Source organism: Ictalurus furcatus, chromosome 1 (genome assembly GCF_023375685.1).
Source record: "Ictalurus furcatus strain D&B chromosome 1, Billie_1.0, whole genome shotgun sequence".
NCBI classification, from domain to species: domain Eukaryota; kingdom Metazoa; phylum Chordata; class Actinopteri; order Siluriformes; family Ictaluridae; genus Ictalurus; species Ictalurus furcatus.
In genome coordinates, this window is record NC_071255.1 from 24,961,856 (window position 1) to 24,983,652 (window position 21,797).

A 21,797-nucleotide genomic window follows, 5' to 3' on the forward strand; every position below is an offset into this window, starting at 1 on the left:
CTTTTTACACTTTACATCTCAGATATTACATTATGAAGCTCTAATGTATCTCACACAATGTTTACACCAGTGAATAAAGACAGTGAATGGAGACGGGAAAATGCAACTCGGCTCCCGGTTAAGACCCACCCGGCGGTGACGTCACCGCACACATCTCTTTCCGGTGGATGCTCGCTGGTGGTCCTGCATCGCCCGGTGGTGTGCATCTTTCCACCACACCGTTCATCAGTAATGGACAAAACGGGATGCTGAAACGGTAAGGGATATCTTCTGAAGCTATGAGTAAGGATGGAGGATGCAGCTCTATTTACAAAATTTGCAACAGTTAAAGTTGATCATATCTATTATTCTTGTTTTAGACAGTCACCTTGTAAAGGTTATAAATAATTTGGCTCACTTTACACTGGCCTAATTGGCTTAAAGGTTAGCATAAAACCATTTGAATGCAAACACCACTTGCTTGTTTACCAAAACTACTTGACAATAGGTTGTTTTACTTTAGAAAGAGTATTAATATCGCCTATATTATCATCAGTGAAGCCTGCGTCGCTGCGCTCTTAGTATTTCGAAAGAAAAATAGACATAACCAGTGTGTGTTAGGTCAGGCTATTTTTAAAACCATTATTTAATCTGAGTCTTGGTTACTAGATGGGAGGGACGATTCGAAGCCGATCGAGAGGCTACACATGACTGCTGAATAGACCATTGTTTACGAAACCGAATAAAGCTTATTATTAAGTTTATAACCGAATAAGACACTAAATTATTTCATGTATTTAGGGATATGCCATGCGTAAAAACCTGGCCCGTGATTCAGTAATAACCAGCTGTCAAATTAAACGACAAGGTCTGGCATGCGTGCTATTCTCAGCATTTTTTTCTCTCTCCGATGTCCCATTAAATATGATTGTAATTTGCAAAATGTTCAATGAAAGTCTCATTGAGAGGGCTTATGCCTAGTTAGTTGGCTTCATATAGGCTAGTAGGCGAGACAAGGTGATATTAGCGGTCAGTGCACATAGCAGCTTTTCAGTCGCGGCGGATGAAAGCTAAAGATGATTTTCTATTCGTTCTTCACTCTTTGGGCAGCTGAGGGTAATGGGCGATGGGCGACGTCTGATCACTAGCACACGACGCCATGAATTCCGCCACTGGCGGCGCTGCCGATCCGCGCCAGGGAGACAATAGTATCGTGAAGCAGCAGCAACGGGCGCCCTCACCGGCCAGATTTAAAGACGCGACATCGAAAACGCCCTCGAAAAGCGCCTCAGCTAAACCTGCTTCAGCAAAACAAGGTGGTAAAAACAGTCGAAGCAGTTCTCCAGTGGCCGCCAGCGCGGGGAAAGACAAACAGACGGCGAAAGGCTCGGGCGCTGTCCACCCAAGCGGTGCTGAAAGTCCCACCACCAGGCGCGCGGAGAAGGCCAAGAAGATAGAGGAGCGCCATAGCTCTACGGAAGACGCAGACGATCCTCCTTTAAAGGGCGATCGTGTGGTGTCCGATCAGCCGAGCTCTTCGAAATCCTCCCAGAGCAAAGCGAAGAATCAGAGAACAAAAGACGGGGCCGCGAGCTGCGCTAAACAAACGGCTAACAACACCGTGGGATGCGGGCCTGGCTTCTGGAGGGAAGGGTGCTTACAGTCTGAGTTAATACAGTTCCACATGAATAAGAGTTTGAAGAAAGAAGGGGCCATGCACGCAAAGGCGGCCAGTTCGCCCGGAAACGGTATGGAGCTCTCACCCGAGGCGCCCCTCAGGCCTATCGAGTCTCATGTCGAGCGAGATTTACGAGAGGAAATCGAGAGACTGAATGATGAAAACGATAATCTTAAGGTGGGTTTGGATTATCGCACATAACAAACAATGATGTCACACAAATAATCATTTCGAAACGCAGCATTGCTTTTGATGCGAAGGTTGTGATTGATTGATGTGATTGTTGTGCTAGCATGAAATCGAAGAAATGCGGGCGGAGATGGAGGAGATGAGAGACACGTTTTACGAGGAAGACGCGTGCCAGCTGCAGGACATGCGGCGCGAGCTCGTTAGAGCCAATAAGAACTGCAGAATCCTCCAGTACCGCGTGCGGAAGGCGGAACGGAAGCGACTGCGGTACGCAGAGACTGGGGAGATCGACGGGGAGTTAGTGCGGAGTCTGGAACAAGATTTAAAGGTACAGTGGTAATGGTACGAGAGAATTATGCATGCGCTGGAATGGTTATGAAAATAATGTATACAACAAATTAGATTTTTTCCTTGTGGGTTGTTGATAACAATCAAGGCTATAGGCTATCTTCGTACCTTTAGAATCTGTCTTTCACCTTTAATGTGCATGATTTGACCAGGGATGCACCGTTAAAGCTTTAGTCTAGCCTACAAATTAATTATAGGTATCTTTAAAGTAAAACTCAATTACCTTCACAGGTAAAATATACATGCTAAAGGTACTAAATGGACATAGAATGGTACCGTTGAGTATGTTTATTTCTGAGAGTGTAAGAAATATAAAGATGTATGATGATAGACCTCTTGGTCATGTCTTATAATAAACAGATAACAGGTTGCACCTTTTCCGGTGTTCGAGTATTACAATTAAAAGTCAATTGACCTGGTGAGTAAATCTCACTATTGGAAGTAAAGTATTGGCAATGAGCACCTTAAGTGACATAAATTAATAGATATATAAAAAATAAATGAAAAGGGGGACGTCAGTTTTGCAAGAGGGATGATGTTTGTTTGATATTTCAAAATTTGGGGTATGGCATTCCTTTGTATCCATAATGAACTCTATTTCAGAAATTATGCTTGGAATTATCACATGCCATCTTTTTTTTTTAGGTCTTGAACTAAATCTAATGTCACATATTTTGAATTAAGTGTTAATGTGTTACTTAGGACTTATATAATGTATTATTTCAACTGATGGATTAGCTATAGCTATATGAATTTTAGCTGTAAAGTGGAACAGTCATAACAACAACAAAAAAACAACAACCTTGAACTACATATCTAAATATCTGACAGGACAGTTAAATGTGTCATCCAAATAACCTCATCCATTAAGACACTTAACCCCAAACCCCTCTTTTTTATATCCAGGTGGCAAAAGATGTGTCTGTGAGATTGCATAATGAACTGGAAAATGTGGAAGAGAAAAGAGCAAAAACAGAGGAGGAGAATGAAAGACTGAGGCAGCAGTTGATTGAAGTGGAGGTGACTAAGCAAGCTTTACAGAACGAGCTGGAGAAATCGGTGAGGACATTAGCAAACTAAACTCAAAATAATAATGATAATAACTTAATGCTAAGGCACAGCATTCAAAGTTCTTAAGAGTTACAGGAACTGTCTGTTTACCGCCATGTGATTTTGATTTATCTATAAAATACTTTAAGTCAATATTTTCATCAGGCATCTCTGAAACGAAGAGGTAAGGATGCACAGAAATCAGAAAAGAGGACTCCACAGACCCCAACAGAGGTAAAAACAAAAAAAAAATACTATTACTTTTGTGATTACATTGGTGTTTATAAGGATGCAGATTCCTGCTTTTGAGTGATGCTATAATTTGAAAATTTACAAAGAACATTAATTATATGATAAATATTATTCACACTCTAAAAATGCTGGGTTATTTTTTTCTATCCAAACGCTGGGTTGAGCCATTTGGGTCATTTAATTGGGTTATTTTCTCAGTCTTGGGTAGTTTTTGGGTAGTTTTGTGTAACCCAATCGCTGGGTTAGTGTCTGGTTCATTTTCACTGACAGTTGAATCAATGCACCCCTCCCCCATCCTGACGCCTCAGCCCAGCTCCTTGGGTCAAATCAACTCAGCGCGGACTATTAGAATTTGCCTCAGGTGGAGGTAGCGGTTTTCACACGGACAGACTAGATTAGATTTATTTGGAGAAACAAGGTTCATATCAATATATTTATCCATAAAACTATTACTGTACACTAGAAAAAGCAAAAATGTGTGATAACAGTCCAATTTACATGACATTAAATGCACCGCTATCTTCCTTAGCTTTGGCTTACTTGTTTGTTGTGCCCACTGGATCGTAAGTTGGTTACTCAGTTTTTTTTGGATGTTTTAAATGTCTCCTTTGATCAAAATCTGACGTTTTCATCTTAAATATATGACTTATTTGAGTAATTTACTTCAAAGTCTATATATAAACACCACTTTAGCAGCTCTAGCAATACATTTCTGAACACCTTCTTGTGTATAAATTAAGGAGATACCATGTTGACATATTTGTTTATAATGTGGTATATTTGACATTTTGAAAGGGTAAAAATAACCCTGAAAATAATAACCCATTTATGAAATAAAATTAACCCAGCGTTTTTATAAAAATTAAACCATCCTTTGGGTTGAAAAACAACCCAATTGCCCGGTTAAAATTAACCCAACTTGATTGGTTATTTTAGTCCAAAGTGTGTTCTGTCCTATATTTACCCAGCCATTGGGCTAAAAATAACCCAATTTGGGCTGTTTTTAACCCAGTGTTTTTAGAGTGCATGTGGCATTTTGGTTTAGGCATCATTTGCTCCTCACCATGGTCTTGAGCTCTACGATTATTTGGCAACTTCAGTTGCTATTTAACACTTCATTAAGAAGTTAATACTGAATATACACTATATGGCCAAAAGTCTGTGGACATGTGACTATCACATCCATATGAGCTTTTTGAACATCCCATTCCAGATTTCATCCCTTTGCTGTTATAATAACCTCCACTCTTTTCAGAAGGCTTTCCACTAAATTTTGAGCATGGCTACTAGGATTTGTGCTCATTCATCCACAAGAGAATTGGTGGCATCAGGCACTGATGTTGGGTGAGGAGGTCTGGTGCCCAATCGGCATTCTAATTCATTTCAAACGTGTTCAGTGGAGTTGAGGTCAGGGCTCTGTGCAGGTCACAAACCATGTCAACCTCGTTTTGTGTACAGGGGCATTGTCATGTTAGAAAATGTTTGGGCCTCTTAGTTCTATTGAAAGGAAATTGTCATATTACTGCATACTAAGACACCCTATACAATCATGAGCTTCCAACTTTGTGGCAACAGTTTGGGGAATGGCCGAATATGGGTGTGATGGTCAGGTGTCCACAAATGTTTGGCTATATAGTGTATATTACTGGGATAATATAAAGAAAATGTAAATGTAGCTGTTGAAGGTAATAACTAGATGTTAAATATAACCTTATCCAGGAGGAGGTGAGCTCCAAGCAGTGTGCAATGTGGATTTTTGAAGTTGCTCAGATCATTCTGCCTCTGGTTGTATTTAACTCGCCAACCAGTTAATAATTTACATTATTCCGGAAATATAGTGAAATGAACGGAATTTGTTCGTTTCAAAATCTTTATAGGAGGAAAATGATGACCTAAAATGCCAGTTGGCCCTCATTAAAGAAGAAGCTGTGCTGATGAGGAAGAAGATGGCAAAGATTGACAAAGAGAAGGACCGGCTGGAGCAGGAACTACAAAAGTACCGTTCCTTCTATGGTGATGTCGACAGTCCCCTCCCTAAGGGTGAGGCTGGTGGTCCCCCTACCACGCGTGAGTCTGAGCTGAAGCTGCGTCTCCGCCTGGTAGAGGAGGAGGCCAACATCTTGGGTCGCAAGATTGTGGAGTTGGAGGTGGAGAACCGTGGTCTGAAGGCAGAGCTTGATGACCTGCGAGGAGAGGAACTGGCAGGAGGCACAGCAGACCCCTCAACACGGGAACAAAGCAAGGTGTTTTCTGAGATGCGGCAGCAACTGCAGCTGGTGGAGGATGAGGCTGAGCTGCTGCGCCGCAACCTGGCCGACATGGAAGAACAGAACAAAAGGGTAACAGCAGAGCTTAACAAGCTGAAGTATAAGGCTGGCTCACATGAGGGTTCCCGTCATGGTAGTGCAGGGGGGGATGGGTCCAAGGCTGAGGCTCTGCAGGAAGAGCTAAAAGCTGCTAGGCTACAGATCAATGAGCTGAGCGGGAAAGTAATGCAGCTGCAGTACGAAAATCGCATACTGCTGTCCAACATGCAGCGCTACGACCTGGCCTCACACCTAGGCATCCGGCCCAGCCCTCGAGACAGCGATGCCGAAAGTGATGGAGGCCGCAGAGAAAGTGATGATGACTCTTCACGACTCCCACCACATCGCAAGCGCGAGGGCCCCATCGGCGGTGAGAGCGACCCTGAAGAAGTACGCAATATCCGATGCCTTACTCCCACTCGCTCTCTATACTCTCCCGAGAGCCGTTTTTTATCCCGAAGTCTCAAGGACCGGCAGCAGATGATTGATATTCGAATGGAGGCCGAACGTCTGAGCCGGACCATTGACAGACTGATCGCTGATACAAGCACCATAATTGCCGAAGCACGAGTCTATGTGACGAATGGTGAGCTGTTCGGCCGCTTGGATGAGGATGATGACGGAAGCCGAATACGTGAGCATGAGCTTCTGTACCGCATTAATGCGCAGATGAAATCCTTCAGGAAGGATCTCCAGAGTTTTATTGACCGTTTAGATGTTCCCAAACCAGAAGATCGTGAAACAGAAGAGCCTCTATCTGTAAGTCTACACAAACATTTTGTTTCAGAATAGCTCATGTCTCACAATTACTATTACTCTATATTTTAATTTAGTTTTCTCACAGTTTCAACCTTCATGCATCAAATATGAGTAGATACCAAAATATATTATTATTATTATTATTATTATTATTATGCAGAAATCACACATGCTGTTCTCTCATATCTTATGAGCTGATGCACAGAAGTACATTAGACTGATAAATATGTGTATTTGTGTCTGAATTTCTCACATTTACTCTGTGCCTTATTTCATTTACCTCTTTGCTTTTCATTTGTTTTCCTTTTCCATACCCACTCATCCAGATGTTTCAGCCTATCATTTTGCTTATCCTCATTCTTGTTTTATTCTCATCTCTGTCATATGCCACTATATTCAAATTGGTCTTTCTTTTCACCCTTTTCTTTGTTCTATAAACCCCTCTTCTTTTTCTTTGCAGCCATATTGTATTTTTATTTTATTTTTATTTTATTTTTATTTTCATTTTTGCTTGTTTTGTTGCCGTTTTCAATTGATTTTGGCCATGTCATTAAGTTTATACAAGGTACAGGAGGTTTTTCACCATTTTATGCATGGACTACAGTTACTCAGCCAAATACAACACAGTTTCAACCTACAGTGATACCACCTTTGCATCTTTACTTCACTCTATTCATGTGGTAAGTGAAAATATGTTTTATGAATTAATATAAAGACAGTGAGTAATAATAATATTTATATTTTTACTGTTATTTACATGTTGAAGACATTTATATAGGGAATTCATTTAGAAATATCAAATGGTTATTATTATATTTATATGAAAAATTTATTAATTTTTGCTTGCTGGTGTCACTGGTTGCCCAGCTCATGTTTTGAGTTCTGGGAGCAATCCATATGATCTGAAGATCAATTTTATAGGCCTACTACCTATGAAATAAATCACTTACTGACTGCAAGTCATGTTTGTGGGCATTAAGATGCACAGAATTACAGTGTTGACTACTAACACCCAGGTGAATTAAAAGTTTTTCATTTTGGTTCAGAAACTTTTAACACCCCAGTCCAGTTAGAATGAAATATAATTTTATATATAACTTAATTCTATGTTGTTTTTTTTTTGTTGTTTTTTTTTTAAAACAAAACAACAATATATCATCACTAGTTCTGGCAGGCAGTATATTGTGGTCAACTCCAGAAATATTGGCATCCTGTAAAAGCATGGGCAGAAATGATTATATAAAATGAAGGTTACAAACAAAAGTTAGAACTTTCTACACAAACAATTGGAGATTTAAAAAAACAGAAACCAACAAAAACACTGCATTTTCACTACTAAAGAATATGTATAAAATAATTTATCCTTTAAAAATGACATTTGTTAAATGCTGTATATTATGCTTCACATTTGTTTAAGTCTCCAGGAACTACTGTTGCCCATGAACTATTTCACGGGGGGAATAATGCAAAGCTGTAGGCCCTACATGTGAAATTTCATGTCATCCATTGCCATGTGATAAACAGACCTGCCAACACAAATGCTTTTTGACCTACACACATCAGATTAAAATGCATAACTACTTGCACAGTAGTACATTATGGGCCATAAGAAAAACTTTTCAAAGTTTATAACAGATGAAACTTAAAAACTAAAAAAAGATCCATGACCACAGTAAGGAGGATGGTGGAGAGACAAAGAAAATTGCACAATTTAAAAATTGATGCTTGAGGTTGTCTAGCTTCAAAATCAAAATCAACCACCTTCACAACAACAAACTACTTGGAATGGTCGCACAAAAAAAGCACAAACATGGTTCCTGAGAGAAACCCACAAACTGCAGCAGTCAAAACTACAATTACAAATGTGAGTTCTGGTCAGATAAGATGAAAATCTGACAGTTTGGCCTTGCACACCATCTTCAGGTTTGGCAAAGAAAAGGGAATTGCATATAGGGAAAGGCATCCAAACCCACGGTAAAATATGGTGGTAGATTATTGATGCTGAGTGTCTGTTTTGTGGTTGGTGGTCCAGGAAATTTTAATGGAGATTGATGGCATCAGGAGCTGTTAGGTTCTAGACCATTTTAACTCAAGGTCTGGCAGGAAATTAACACTATTCTGTAGAAGGATATTTAATCAAAATGAAGACTCTAAACATACACCAAAATCACATCCTATTGAGAACTTGTGAGCTGAAATGAAAAGGACAGTCCACATGTGCAAAACTAAGAATATAAAGGAACTTTAAAGTGTTCTGCATGTACGGCAGGGTTGTATTCTCTCACCTCTTTTATTCCTGATCACCATTGACTAGGTAATGCTTCTAACAACATCCAACCACACCTGTGGCATTCAATGGACTCTGTTCTCTCATTTGGAAGGCCTTGACTATGCTGATGATCTGAAAGTTATATTAGCCACACACATCCACATTCAGGAAAAGTTAGATAGACTGAGCAGATATGCTAAACAAACCGGCTTACATAAACAAGCAGAAAACACAGGCCATGACAGGCTCCTGTCTCTGACCCAATTACCATTGAGGGAGAGCCAAATGAGGATGTAAATGGTTTCAGGTATCTTGGCAGTGTCATTAGCATTGATAACGGAGCCCAGAAAGATATCAAGGCCCGAATAAATAAAGCAAGAGGAGCTTTTAGCAGACCATTTGGAAGAGGCTTTGCATTGGACACCACCTGGCAAGCACAAGCGAGGCAGGCCAAGAACAACATGGCGACAGACAGTGCTGACCGAGCTGGAAGAAATGGGGCTCTCAGGGAAAGTTATTCACAGCTCAGGACAGACCTAGATGGAGAGAGATAGTAGCGGCCGTACGTCTCACACGGGAAGAAGAGGATTAATTAAGTTAAGTGTTCTGCACTTATATGTTATTGTCATCAGGAGCAACTTGGGGTTCAGTGTCTTCGGCATGTGGAGTCATGTGGGTCAACAATCGAACCGCCAACCCTACGATTAGTGGACAACCTGCTCTACCACCTGAGCCACAGCTGCCCATAAAGTGAAGCTTCACCAAGTATGAATTGTGTGGGTTCTTTGCAGTTTTTTTCCAGAAAAAATAGCATTATTTAAGAATAAAATATGTTTGGGGGAAAAGATACTTTAAATAAAATGGTGCCATATATTAAGGCTATAATATCAACCTTTTCCACTGTTGCTCATTTTCATGAAGGGTGAAAATAATTCTGGAAGTGACTGCATATATTATATAAACGTTTGGGGGGGGGGGGGGGGGGGGGGGGGCGCGTAGACTTTGTAGTAAGTGAGAATGGCCATGTGTTGTATGAAGGAGGAGTGTGTGCTTCGAGACTCCCTCTGGAAACTGGCGTCACATGGGCCGTTATTACCCGCTATGTGGGAAAGAGATGCGCACAAACTCGCCAACTATTCACAGCGGAAAATAGGCTTTCCACAGATGCAGCTGTTATAATCATTCAACAGCGATTTCAAACTTTTAAACGAGTGCAGAACGCGTCAAGGTAAGACATCTTTACGCTTTGTTTTCGATGTGATTATGAGGACTAGACTTAAAGCTGCTACGCCACTAAGATACGGAGCCGTGAATAGAGTGTGTTTGTTGTGAAAAAGTCTGCAAGCTAGGGAAAAAAAAGGCATGCATGGAATTCTGATATTCCAATATTTCATGCTTTATTGGTATTTAACATTAGATCTAATACATTTTACTCGGTCCGGTCAGGGAGGTGAGCTGGATAGCTACAAGGAGTAAATATAAACACCAGACTCTTACATCAGCGTATGCTGTGCTTCTTCTAATCGGTATGTTAGAAGGAGCCGGTTGAAAACTAACACCAGAATGCGGGCTAAGTAAAGGCAGCGGGAAATGCGCGCTGGCTGAGCACTGGAGTAGTAAAAGGCTGTATGTGGGTGTGTCAGTGCAGTATGACAGGCTGACCTGTCGCTCCTACGCTGACATGGAACGAGCAAATGCGCCCGGCGCGCGCACAGAGAAACATGGCCGGGTTCGGCTCGTCTCTCAGAATCCAATGAGGACTGCATCCCCTTCAAAACACTCTTGTAGTCTCGTGTGCAAGCTGGAAGTGATCGAAAGACATGTGGAATGCGCTTGGAAACGGCTCAGGGTTTTACAGTGGAGGAGGCGGTGGCTACATGTGTAAAGCGCATGGCTGGGAATTTGTGCCTTGCCCCATGCTGGAGAGAGAAGGGGACAGGAAACTCAGTCGGAGTCCACTCCGAGGAGTGACCTCTGTAGGGAATTTTGCCGAGCACTCTGGCCTCGGACGTGAAGCGTCGCCATCCGCAGATCATTTACGACTCAGAAAGAGGTTCGAGGAGCTCAGGAAGCGTCACTGTCAGGAAAAAGACGCCTGGATGAAAGAGAAGGAAATGCTTTTGAGAGAAGTGGCAGACGTGCAAGTAATGCACCGCACGCTGAATCATTGATCGCGGCGCAAATTTAACATATTTAACGTAGTTGTCACTTTTTTTGCTTTTTTTTTTTGCAGGGCGGGGAGAACAGACGGATATTGTTGGATCTGAAGACGTTATTGGAGGAGGTGCAGTCTGAAGTGAAAAGGGAAGAGAATAAACGCGGCGAACTCCAGCTGCAGTACACCAAGGACCAGTGCACATGGGAGCTAGAAAAGGCAGAGCTGAAATGCAGAATTGCACAGGTACGTGCAGCTCGAGGAGTTTGTGGTTTAATGGAGGCCTGTAATGAGTTTCCTTCATGGCAGAGAAGTCAGAATGTCTGATTACAGGTGGCTGTGGTAGCCTGCACATTAAAAGCCTCACACAGGCATTTGGCCTGGACTAAACTCAGCCAAGAACCACCAGTATGTCAACAGTAGATTTCAGTATATCCCAGCATGATTTATTTTTTATCCTGGGATTTATGCACAATTACATTTAATATCCTGGTAGAGTGCACACTGGGAAGTCTTAGGGGATCGCACAGCCTGGGGTCATTATATGGCAGACACTTGAGGAACAATTTCCTTTTCTTTTTTTTTTTTAATTGACAATTCATCACGGACTCAAAAAAACATCTAAATTGCTTAGGTGAGTGCTTAGCTTATTGTCTACTGGGCCAAATGCACTCATAAGAAGCAAACAAAATTACTTTTTGAATGCAAGAAATGGAGATGTGTGCGCCCACATTTGGAAAAGCCATTTGTTACTTAGCCTGGGTTTTTACAAAATGAGTGATGAAGGCAGTGGTGCTTTTTAAAATGATTACATTGTCTCTTTGTCTATTATATTTTATGTAAAATATCATCCCTTAGTGACTGGTCCCTTTTTCACTGAACGCTCCCTTTTGTTTCTGACACCCTTATAAAGACACAGTCCAGACTGTCTAGTGTATTTATCATCTGGAGTCAGAGCAGTTATAATCCCCTCTGGTGGTTTATGCATTATCCCTACAGTGAGTCATTGCTATGCTCTCCTAATACAGTAGTGCACTGTACTCTTCAGGGCAGAGGAGATGGAGAGGAGTAGTGCTGTGGAATTCTGGAGGGGTGGATGCATCTCAGCTAGGATGTCTTGGGATACTGTATTAGATACATATTAGTCTGGGTTGTCATATGGAGCTTGGATCTTGATTTGAAACAGTTTCCCAAACTTGCAGCCAATATTCTTTAAAAGCTTATCTAAAAGCTTAGCTTTATCATTTGTGGGAATAATGTATACTAAATGTTGGTGTGATACCAAACTTGAGTCATAAATGCATCATCCAGCAAAGTGCGAATGAAGGGAAAGAAGGAAACATGATTAAACACTTTTCAAAAACCACCTTAATTAGCTGAGACCTCACAACTAAGAACTGTTCAAGTATGGTCTGAAATTCCATAACTCTGTCCAAAACTCTAAAAAATTTAGGTAAGTTGGTTTTCCTATCTATGGACCCAAAAGGTATCACAAGAATGCTATATTTATTAGTTGATGCAAACATTTACATAAAAAATGGAAGAATGTCAAAGTGCATGCAGTCCTTCAAATGTCACAGTTTATTCATAATTTGTCCATGCAGTTTCCCACCAGATGGACATTAACCTAATTAAATCCGTTCACAGTGTAAGGTTCCTGGGGCTTTTAAATAACGCTAAGTAAAAGAAATTAAGCTGTACCTTATTTACCAGTGTTTAACATTTCACTCACAATACCACTGCTGCCCGTGCCTTCCCTAAAAAATGTGAAAAACAGCAATTTGGTTGCACATACCAAACTAAAATATTAGCTGGCATTGAGGATAGATTTCAGGGAGGAGTCAAATGAAATGAAAGTATAAACACTGTTTTCACCATTTCCCACATCCTACCACAGCATAGACTGCGGCCACTGAGGAGCCCCAGGTTTACCAGGCATTCATGGTTATGTTTTTGCCAGTATATTTCCTTGCATATTTTTAAAATGGAGGTGGTGAACTCTCTGTGTCCCTGCAGCCCAACCCTTAGGAATGTGAGATGCTAAAGCATTGGTCTAGCTGCCTATTTATAGAGGACTGCCTCTGTGACACTCTTACCCAAAGACAGAGCTTCAGTCACACAGCCACAGCAATAATCATATTTTCAACTGAACTTTAAAGCAGCCGACTGTTTCCTTTGAGGCTGATTACATGGTAGAAAATGACCAGTGCACCGTTTCACATGCCCTTGGTTTGTAAATACTTAGAACAAAACCACCTAATGGAATGTACGCAGCTAACATCTATGTCCATATTTTAAACTGATCCAGTGGTTTGTTGTTTATACAGGCCATGTTTGAATCTAGTTTTATTGTTATGAAACACTGTCCTATTTTAGGCATTGTTTGTGTTTTTGGGCACATGGTGGATCGCTGAACTCGTGTTTACCGGGCAACTGCAAGACATAAAGAGGTCCATATGAAAAATTTGTTTAAAAAAATATTTATCTGATGAACTGCAGTGTTATTTTTGTCAGGAAGAATGAACTATTAAAAGGCTGTAAAGTCAAATGACAGTTTATTAAAAGCCGTTTGTTTAATGATGCTTAGGAAATTCCTTACACCAATATGTTAAAAAAAAACCCCAAAAACGAACTTTGACAATCACCACCTTTTCAAGACACAAGTATTGTGTAACTTTCAGGAGTTCTGGGTGAAAGAAGTGTTGGGGAAAGACAGAAGGGTTTCCATTTTAAGAACAGGTCAAACAGATATATAAACCACATCAAAGTACCATGCCCTCTAAACATCTGCCATGGCTACAGTCACATGCTTAGACATATAATACTACAGAGGTACAGCCCTATATCACCGTGACATTGCGAATATTTGAAAGAATTCAATTAGTTTTAGTTCAATATCTTATACCTTAAATGTGACATGCTCTATTGTTTTGACTCCGAAGTCAAAATGCCAATTTGTGAAAAGAACATTTTAGGTGTTGGAATTTTATTGGTTTTTACAATATATTGTTTCAGGCATTATGCTGTGTCAATATTATTGTAGAATACAATAAATATTTATTTGTAAGAGTTTAGCTAAGCTGGGTGTAGTTGTAAAATCCACTGATGCATGCGTTATGTGGCTTCAACCCCCCACCAAATTTATAATGAGAAGCTGTAGAAAAAAACTTTGTGTGTACAGAACGATTGACCAAAAAGTATATTCTAATCTCTGAAAATTATTATCTCTCTCTTAACAGTTAGCTTATGGCTGTTTAATTTAAATTGATCGCACGTTATGGCCCTTTTTCTCAAGAACCACGTATGACTACAATGAGCATTTTTCACTGAATGGTGTACATATTATACTTATGACAGGAAAAGTGAAACTGTTAATACAACCTAATACAGTTCCTTATACAAGTCTTTTTGACTTAATTGATGCTTTCTAATAAATCACAGAAATGTTTATGAGGGATCTGAAGTACATTCAAGGACAGAGCACAATTCTTCCATGTCACCCTGGTGCTGTGCCACCATTTATTTCCGTTGCCAGCTCAAGGACAGAGAATTGGGTGTAAATTTAAGCCTGTCCTTCTTCATAGCATGTGGAATGTTTCCTGGTATTAACAGCAGTGTTGTACTGAAAAGGAAAAGACTGTTTGGTATTTTGATACGTTGATTACTTACTTTCCCCTGGTCTTGAAAGTAAAAAAAAAACACATATGGATTGTGTCCATTTATGAGAAATGATAAAGCTAAAAGAAAACCACACTAAGGTAGTAAAGTCATAATCCAGATCTTTCTTCTAAAGTAAATTAAACTGCCTAAGATCCAGTCTAGATCATGTGTTAAGATACCTAACAGATCCTGGGAAATGAAAAGTAAGACATCAATAACAGTACTTTTCTTTAAATGCTGCATTCAGTGGGAAAAATGCCACAAATTTTAAACCTAATCTTTGCAAGTACATGTGTCTCAATTGTACACATCACTTTTAACAGGTTATGAGGTGGAAGTACATGCTGTGTCAGTACTAAAGTGTCATGGATGCCATCATGGCCTGGTGGCCTTGTCATGGCATATGGAATGTTTCAGCACCTACACCCTTGTGTATTGAAAAGGTTAAGGATAGATATACTATGGGATGAGAGTGAGGACAGATTTTACAGTATCATATCCAATGGGAATGCCAGCCACCCACCCATTAACTTCCTGTCCTTCTAACCCCTCTACTTCCACTTTCCCTCCAAACTGTGCTTGTAAATATCCTCTGCACGCCATCTTTTTCCTGTGGCACTCATCAAATGTGTTGACCCTCTTTCTCTCTCTCCAGTTGGAGGCCAAAGGAACAGTGAATAGTAAGACTGGAGACACAATAAGGAGGGAAAGAGAGGAAGAGCGGAGGCTGCTGGCAGACACCCATACTGCAGCAATGGACCTGCGTTGCCGGCTGGAACACAGCGAGAGGGACTGGGTGAGGGAGAAATCCGAGCTTTTGGAGCGCTTTGACTTGGAGAGGAAGGAGTGGGAGAGTCAGCTCAGGGACATGCAACACAAGATTGAGGAGGTGAGTCTGCAGACGGAAACCAAGCCCAGGAATCAAGCTGCCACAGCCCAAAGGTCTTCAAAATAGAACAAACTGTGCTGTGCTCCTATTGATTTTGAACACATTCCTAGATTGCTTATTACAGATCTTATTACAGATCTTAAAACAGGATGCTTAAAGTGAAAGTGGTTACATATTTTAAAGAATTTTGTGCATCAGTGCTTTTGTCAAATGACTTTGAGCTCTATAAACTTAATCACATGTTCCATTAAATACCACAGTGCAAAAGTGTTAGAGAGAACATGCCATTGTAGGCTGAATTTTATGTTAGCAAACAACCTTTAGATACATAAAACATGAGAAACTTTAGATATTACCAGTCTGCTGTTGTGTAATTAGCAACTTATTTTTATCCTGTTATTTCTCATACTTATCATACTTAGTAAACAACTCTGCTGCAGTCAGGAGCTTTTAGTGGTTGGTAATAATAATGAGGGGAAACAACAGGGGGATCCAGAATAATTCATTTAAATTTAATACACTTTGAAGAAGAGATCATTCATTTTAATGAAACAAAAGAACTGGGTTGGGAGCTAAACCAGCAGAACAGTCTGCTTTGAATAAAAACATGTGAGCCTTTTGGCCTCCCAAATGCAAAAGTAAAGCCAACTAAGGAACAAATGAATAGTAAAACAGTAATTCAATATTGTTTATGGAAGTGGCAATCCTGAGGTATTGCTAAACCTTCATTGAATTTATTGCATGTCATTTCAGTTGTACAATGAAGTGAAGTCTCATCGACAGAAAGGTGCTTTTGGACCAAACAGCGGTGTACAAACGACTGCCATAAGGCTCAGTACACATTCTGGCAGCACTGTATCCAGCGCTCTGACTGACTCCTCAGAGGCCCACAGCAGCAGTTACTCTGAGCCTCTCACCCAGCACAGGCATAGCAGCACTGACTCCAGTCGTAACAGTAATGAACCCAATGGCCAGCACTATAGTATTCAGAATGAGCAATCAAAGCAAAGCAGCTCCGGGAAGTATGAGCATAATGAACTTGAGGCCATTAACACTGCAGAGCTTGAAGATATTCTTCATGGGTGCCTTGTGAGCAAGCCCATCTCCGGTGGGCAAAAGGATCTGTTCAACCCCTACCGAGGGTTTCAGAACATGAACATCAACTGTGTGAGTGATAAAAAGAACACAGTGGCTCTTAATGCTGTGAGTTTTCTTGAATTTAAAAAATGAGGAATAATTAGATTATTTGGCAGAAATTATATAAAAAAATTTGCTGATTTGTTGTTGTGCCTTCTCACCCAGTTAAATATATTTTATTTTATAGGCTCTTAAAGAAATAGCTAGAGTTAGTGAAGAGCTGTGCAGCTACCAGGATGAGATCCGAAGCAAGTCTGATGTCAAGAGGTAATTGCTAATCATCCTAATCATTATCACCAGTAATTATACACACTTTATAAATATTCGAGACACATGCTTAATGGGTTAATGGTCTGTGTTTTCTTTGTTTATTATCACAGAAGCCAGACTGAGTCAATGTTCTTTCCAGGAGATGTTGTGATGGGTGAGAAAGATATGTCGGAACCAGGTGACACCGATTTTAACATGAATTTGTGGTGCAAAGATCTTCTTGCCCTGGACAAGCAGAAAGAGATTATCTGGGACGATGTTAAAAAGAATTCAACCAAGACGGAAAGTGACACTGAACTACCTGTGAAGAGAAGAGATGTCCCTCCTATTCCATTCAGGAGCACATCTTGGTACATTAACAGCCCTTCGGCTACAGATATACCATCCAGTGCCCCAGAGCCACTGACGCGCAAAACATGTAGAAGTCCTTGTCTTCACAGAAAGTGCAACAGCCCCTCTATTGTGCGAAGATTTGAGGCAATGCTGCAAGAGAACGAGGGAAAGATTCTGACAGACTCTGGGATTGTGCCTGGCCCAGTGCCTCGTGATTCAAAGTGCAATATAAGCTGCTGCCAGAGCCGGTGGTCCTGTGATGGAAGCAGGTTTGGCAGCAGCAAGTCATCCACATATGTGCCTATCCAAAAATGTCTCTCAGAAGTTAATATAATAGCTGCAGAGGCTAAGTGCAGTCAGAGCCAGATAGATGCAGACAGTAAAGAAAACTTGAAGGAAGAGCTTCATCTCATGGACTCGACACACAAGGGTGTGGCTGCTGACATCCTAACGCCTCCAGACCTAACCTCACCTTCCATTAACACCACCGTCCCACGGAGAAATGAGATGCTAGAAAGGAAAACAGCTGAGTTCAACCGCATCCTCTTTCAGGCAGGCATGGGTTTTCAGTTTGATGGGGACAGTAGCTCCACAGATGTGCACTATACATTTGATAATACCACTGAGGACAATCTGACAAACGTGGCACCAGATCTTACAACACAGTATCCCATAAGCAAGTATGAACAGACTGCTCCTCAGGTATCACCACAGTTAAAGAACCAAACAAAGGATTCCACTTCTGGCCCTTCAACTCTACAACAGGATATAACAGTGAAGACGGTAACTTCTGGTCTATCACAGTATCTAGCAGTGAAACATGAGGACTCAGAATGTACATGCCTGTTGTCGCATACAGAAGACAGGGAGCCTTCCATCACTCAGTTTGATAAAAGCTTGAGAACAATTAAATCAGATTTAGATTTGAGTCCCTCAGAGCTAAAACATCAGACTGAGAAGTTCAGTGAAATAAAGACTGTCACTTCAGGTCGGCATCCTGCTGAAACGAAACCTAAAAAGCCTAAACGTACAAAACAGGACATGCCTAACACAAGGTCCAGAGTTTTATATGAAAATCCTTGGAAACCTTCGACTCTGGCTGCCTACCCTCGACCACTGGAGTCTCGGTCCAACTATGGGGCAATAGAAAGGATTTTGAAGAGTTATGAAAATCTAGGACATTCCCAGCAAGACAAGCAATTGCAATCTAATCCAGGGAGGGAGGAGGACCTTACAGAGCTCTTGAATTTGCTGGAAATCCAGCATCAGTCTAGATCCAGTGAAAGAGTTACAAACACACCTCACTACCAAGCTGTAGCTCACAAAGAAGCACATGTAACAGTGAAGGTCAGTACACAAACTTAAATATAATAAACACTGTCAAACACTGTTAAAAGACACACTGGAATCATTGCTTATAAAAATGAACATCCATTTGCAAGTAGATAATTTGATGAAAGGGGTACACATGAGTGACATATTATAGGAAAATACAACAGAAATGTCTTAGGCCATCAGTATCCATCAGAACACGTTTAATGTACCTTGGTGTAGATTCAACAAGCCTTTGGAACTGTACTGGAGGAATGAACACTATTCATCCAAAAGAGATTTTCCCAGTTGGTGTTTTGATGATGGTGCTGGAGATTGTTATCTAACACATTAGTCCAAAATCTCCCATAGGCGTATAATTGGGTTGAGATCTGGTGAATCTTTAGGCCAGGGGTGTCCAATCTTATCCAGAAAGGGCTGGTGTGGGTGCAGGTTTTCATTCCAACCAAGCAGGAGCCACACCTGATTTCACCTGTTTAATCAGTTGATCTTGGCTTTCAATAGGACTCAGGTATGGCTTCTGCTTGGTTGGAATGAAAACCTGCACCCACACCGGCCCATTCTGGATTAGATTGGACACCCCTGGTTTAGGTTATAGCATATGCAGTGAGCCCTTATGCCTTGCGGACAGGGACATTGTCATGTTGGATAGAAATGCCCTAATTCTATCCTGATTGTCATCCAGTAGGATAAAGGTGATCAGTCAGAATAACTTTATATTGGTTGGTAGTGACTCTTCTCTCAGTGGAAACAAGTGGCTTCACACCACACCAGCAAAATGACCGAAAGCATAAAATGGCCTAAGGTTTTTCCTTTAAATTGTCACTCGTCTGTATCTGGCACAGTTGCTGTGGAAATCCATTGCTGCTTAGTCAAACTTGTTATTTGGTCACCAAGACTTTGTATTTTTCTGGAAACAAAGTAAAGAGAATGTATCTTCTGGTCTTTTGGTATTATTGTTTATTTTTAATGCTGCTAAAAGGGTTGTTTTATACATCTGGAAAAATTTAGAAGGTACCAGAAAAAAGAATACTCTGTCTCCCCAAAACCTTTAAAAGAGCACAATTAAAATTCCTGATGCTAAGTTCCATTAGAAAATATTTCCAGATTGCACAATGCTAAGCACACCACAGTTCATTTCTGATCTGTGCAGAAAATGAGTACACATCACTTTGTGACAAAGATGAGGCATTTTTAAGCCTCTAAAATTTAAAGACTAGTAGCACAACATTTGGCTCTACTGCCAAGTTTTAAATCCAAACCTTTCATCTTTGGCCCAGTTGGAAACTGCCTTTAGACAGAAGGAAAGACTTGTGGTGCAATTACTAAACTATCTACATATGGCCAGCAGAGCTCCCTGCACAGATGTCTGTTAAAGATTACTTTACAAACTATTGGAAAATTAACCATTATAAAGAGCACATCAGACAATAGGACTAGGATTAAATTTGTTTGTCTTATCTTGGCACCAAATGGAAAGCATTCACAACAAACATGGTTATATCTTCGTAATCGGCTCATTTTCTGTGAAAGTCAGGAATGCTTGAACATCAGTCTACTGGAGGTTGATAAAAACAAAAGACTTGAGATTGCTTACCATTTTAAACTTTATATACTTTGTGAAAACAAAGCGACCTTTTAAAATGTTTGTCTCTACAACAGAACAAAGAATCAACAGTAACCGTCAAGAAGAGTTTCTCTCGACCAGCTTGTCCTGCTAAAAGACGTCTACCCTCACGCTGGGCTAATCGCTCTTCTTCCACCTCATCTATATCCTCCCCATCTCCCTCACCAACAATACAGCCCACCGTCTCCAGCTCACAGAAAACGTTCACCTACTCTGCATTTCACACAGAGACAATCATCATGTAAACAAAATGTGACTAATCAGAGTCACGCACATACTGAGAACAATGTCTTCAAAGCTGAATGCTTCCTCATCTCTTCCTGATTACCTTTGTATATATCAATAATGACTGTTAATCCAACAAGGTTTTCAAAATACTGCTTCACTTACTGTTGCATTGTATTAATCATGTTCTGTATTATCAACATATGAAGCCTATACTATATGGTCAGAAGTATGTGTACACCTGACCATCACACCCATATGTGGTTGTTCCCCAAACTGTTGCCACAAAGTTGGAAAAACACAATTGTATAGAATGTCTTTGTATTCTGTAGCATTACAATTTCCCTTCACTGGAATTAAGCGGCCCAATCATGTCCCAGCATGACAATACCCCTGTGCACAAAGTTAGGTCCATGAAGACATGGTTTGGCATGGTTGGTGTGAAAGAGCTTAAGCGGTTTACACAGAGCCCTGAACTCAACCCCACTGAACACCTTTTGAAGAATTTGGAAGGCCTCCTCACCCTACATCAGTGCCTGACATAATGCTGTTGTGACTAAATGGGTAAATCCCCAGCCACAGTCCAAAATCTAGTGGAAAGGTTTCATAGAAGAGTGGAGATTATTATAAGAGCAAAGGGGGACTTAATCTGGAATGGGACCTTCAACAAACACATATGGGAGTGATGGTCAGGTGTCCACAAACCTTTGGATATATAGTGTATCTATGTATATTTTTCTCTCCATGCAGCCATGTTCTTGATCCATACCAAAGGCTGTGTTAAGAATCCAACAGAAGGATTTCTGTGTAACTGCCATGATATTTCTCTCTATGCGTTTAGGTGCCTCCAATTTCTGACCATATTTAAAAGCTCTAGTGCTGATTATTTCAAAGAAATCATTTGTTATACTTTAATTGACTCTCATCAAAATGATTGACTTGTATGAATAAGACATGTATTATAAACTCACTCTGTCTACTTACCTGATGTGAAACATATCATTAAAGTATAACCTTTATAACCTCTATGTCCTAGTAATTATTTAAAATGAAATGACCCTTTTTAAGTCAACACAAATCCAATACAACATCTCAACTTTGTTTTCCTGATTGGTGGTTGTATATCACATTTATGTATATGGAGCCTGAAGAAGACAGCTCTCACTGGATGGATGAAATATTTAATTCCACAAAATCCTGTTTTGTTGGCATTATAGTCTGAGTGTGATGGCTGATAGACCCAGGTTGTCACCTATTACTCCAAATGGGACCTGTATTTAGCATCCAGGCGACAACTTTAGTATATCGTCAGTATGTCTGGAGATTAATGGTGAAGTGT

General features: G+C 40.5%; 2 protein-coding genes across 4 annotated transcripts; both read left to right on the plus strand.

Annotated features, from left to right (window-relative positions):
- Positions 1-1,022: 1,022 nt before the first annotated feature.
- LOC128613200 (protein SOGA3) lies at positions 1,023-6,998 on the plus strand. The gene is made up of 6 exons (XM_053633843.1): positions 1,023-1,834; positions 1,950-2,174; positions 3,101-3,253; positions 3,410-3,478; positions 5,374-6,561; positions 6,888-6,998. The coding sequence occupies exons 1-6, from the start codon at positions 1,139-1,141 to the stop codon at positions 6,996-6,998; spliced, it is 2,442 nt and encodes an 813-aa protein (XP_053489818.1). The 5' UTR covers positions 1,023-1,138.
- Positions 6,999-7,133: 135 nt separating this feature from the next.
- Positions 7,134-21,502, plus strand: soga3a (SOGA family member 3a). 3 transcript variants are annotated; one of them, XM_053633832.1, is made up of 7 exons: positions 7,134-7,241; positions 11,064-11,231; positions 15,301-15,534; positions 16,288-16,737; positions 16,859-16,938; positions 17,052-18,621; positions 20,269-21,502. In XM_053633832.1, the coding sequence occupies exons 1-7, from the start codon at positions 7,155-7,157 to the stop codon at positions 20,476-20,478; spliced, it is 2,799 nt and encodes a 932-aa protein (XP_053489807.1). In that variant the 5' UTR covers positions 7,134-7,154; the 3' UTR covers positions 20,479-21,502. The 3 variants fall into 3 exon arrangements, with proteins under 3 accessions (XP_053489807.1, XP_053489799.1, XP_053489790.1); XM_053633824.1 differs by lacking the exon at positions 7,134-7,241 and adding an exon at positions 10,070-10,974 and having other exon boundaries at positions 16,288-16,701; XM_053633815.1 differs by lacking the exon at positions 7,134-7,241 and adding an exon at positions 10,071-10,974.
- Positions 21,503-21,797: the final 295 nt, after the last annotated feature.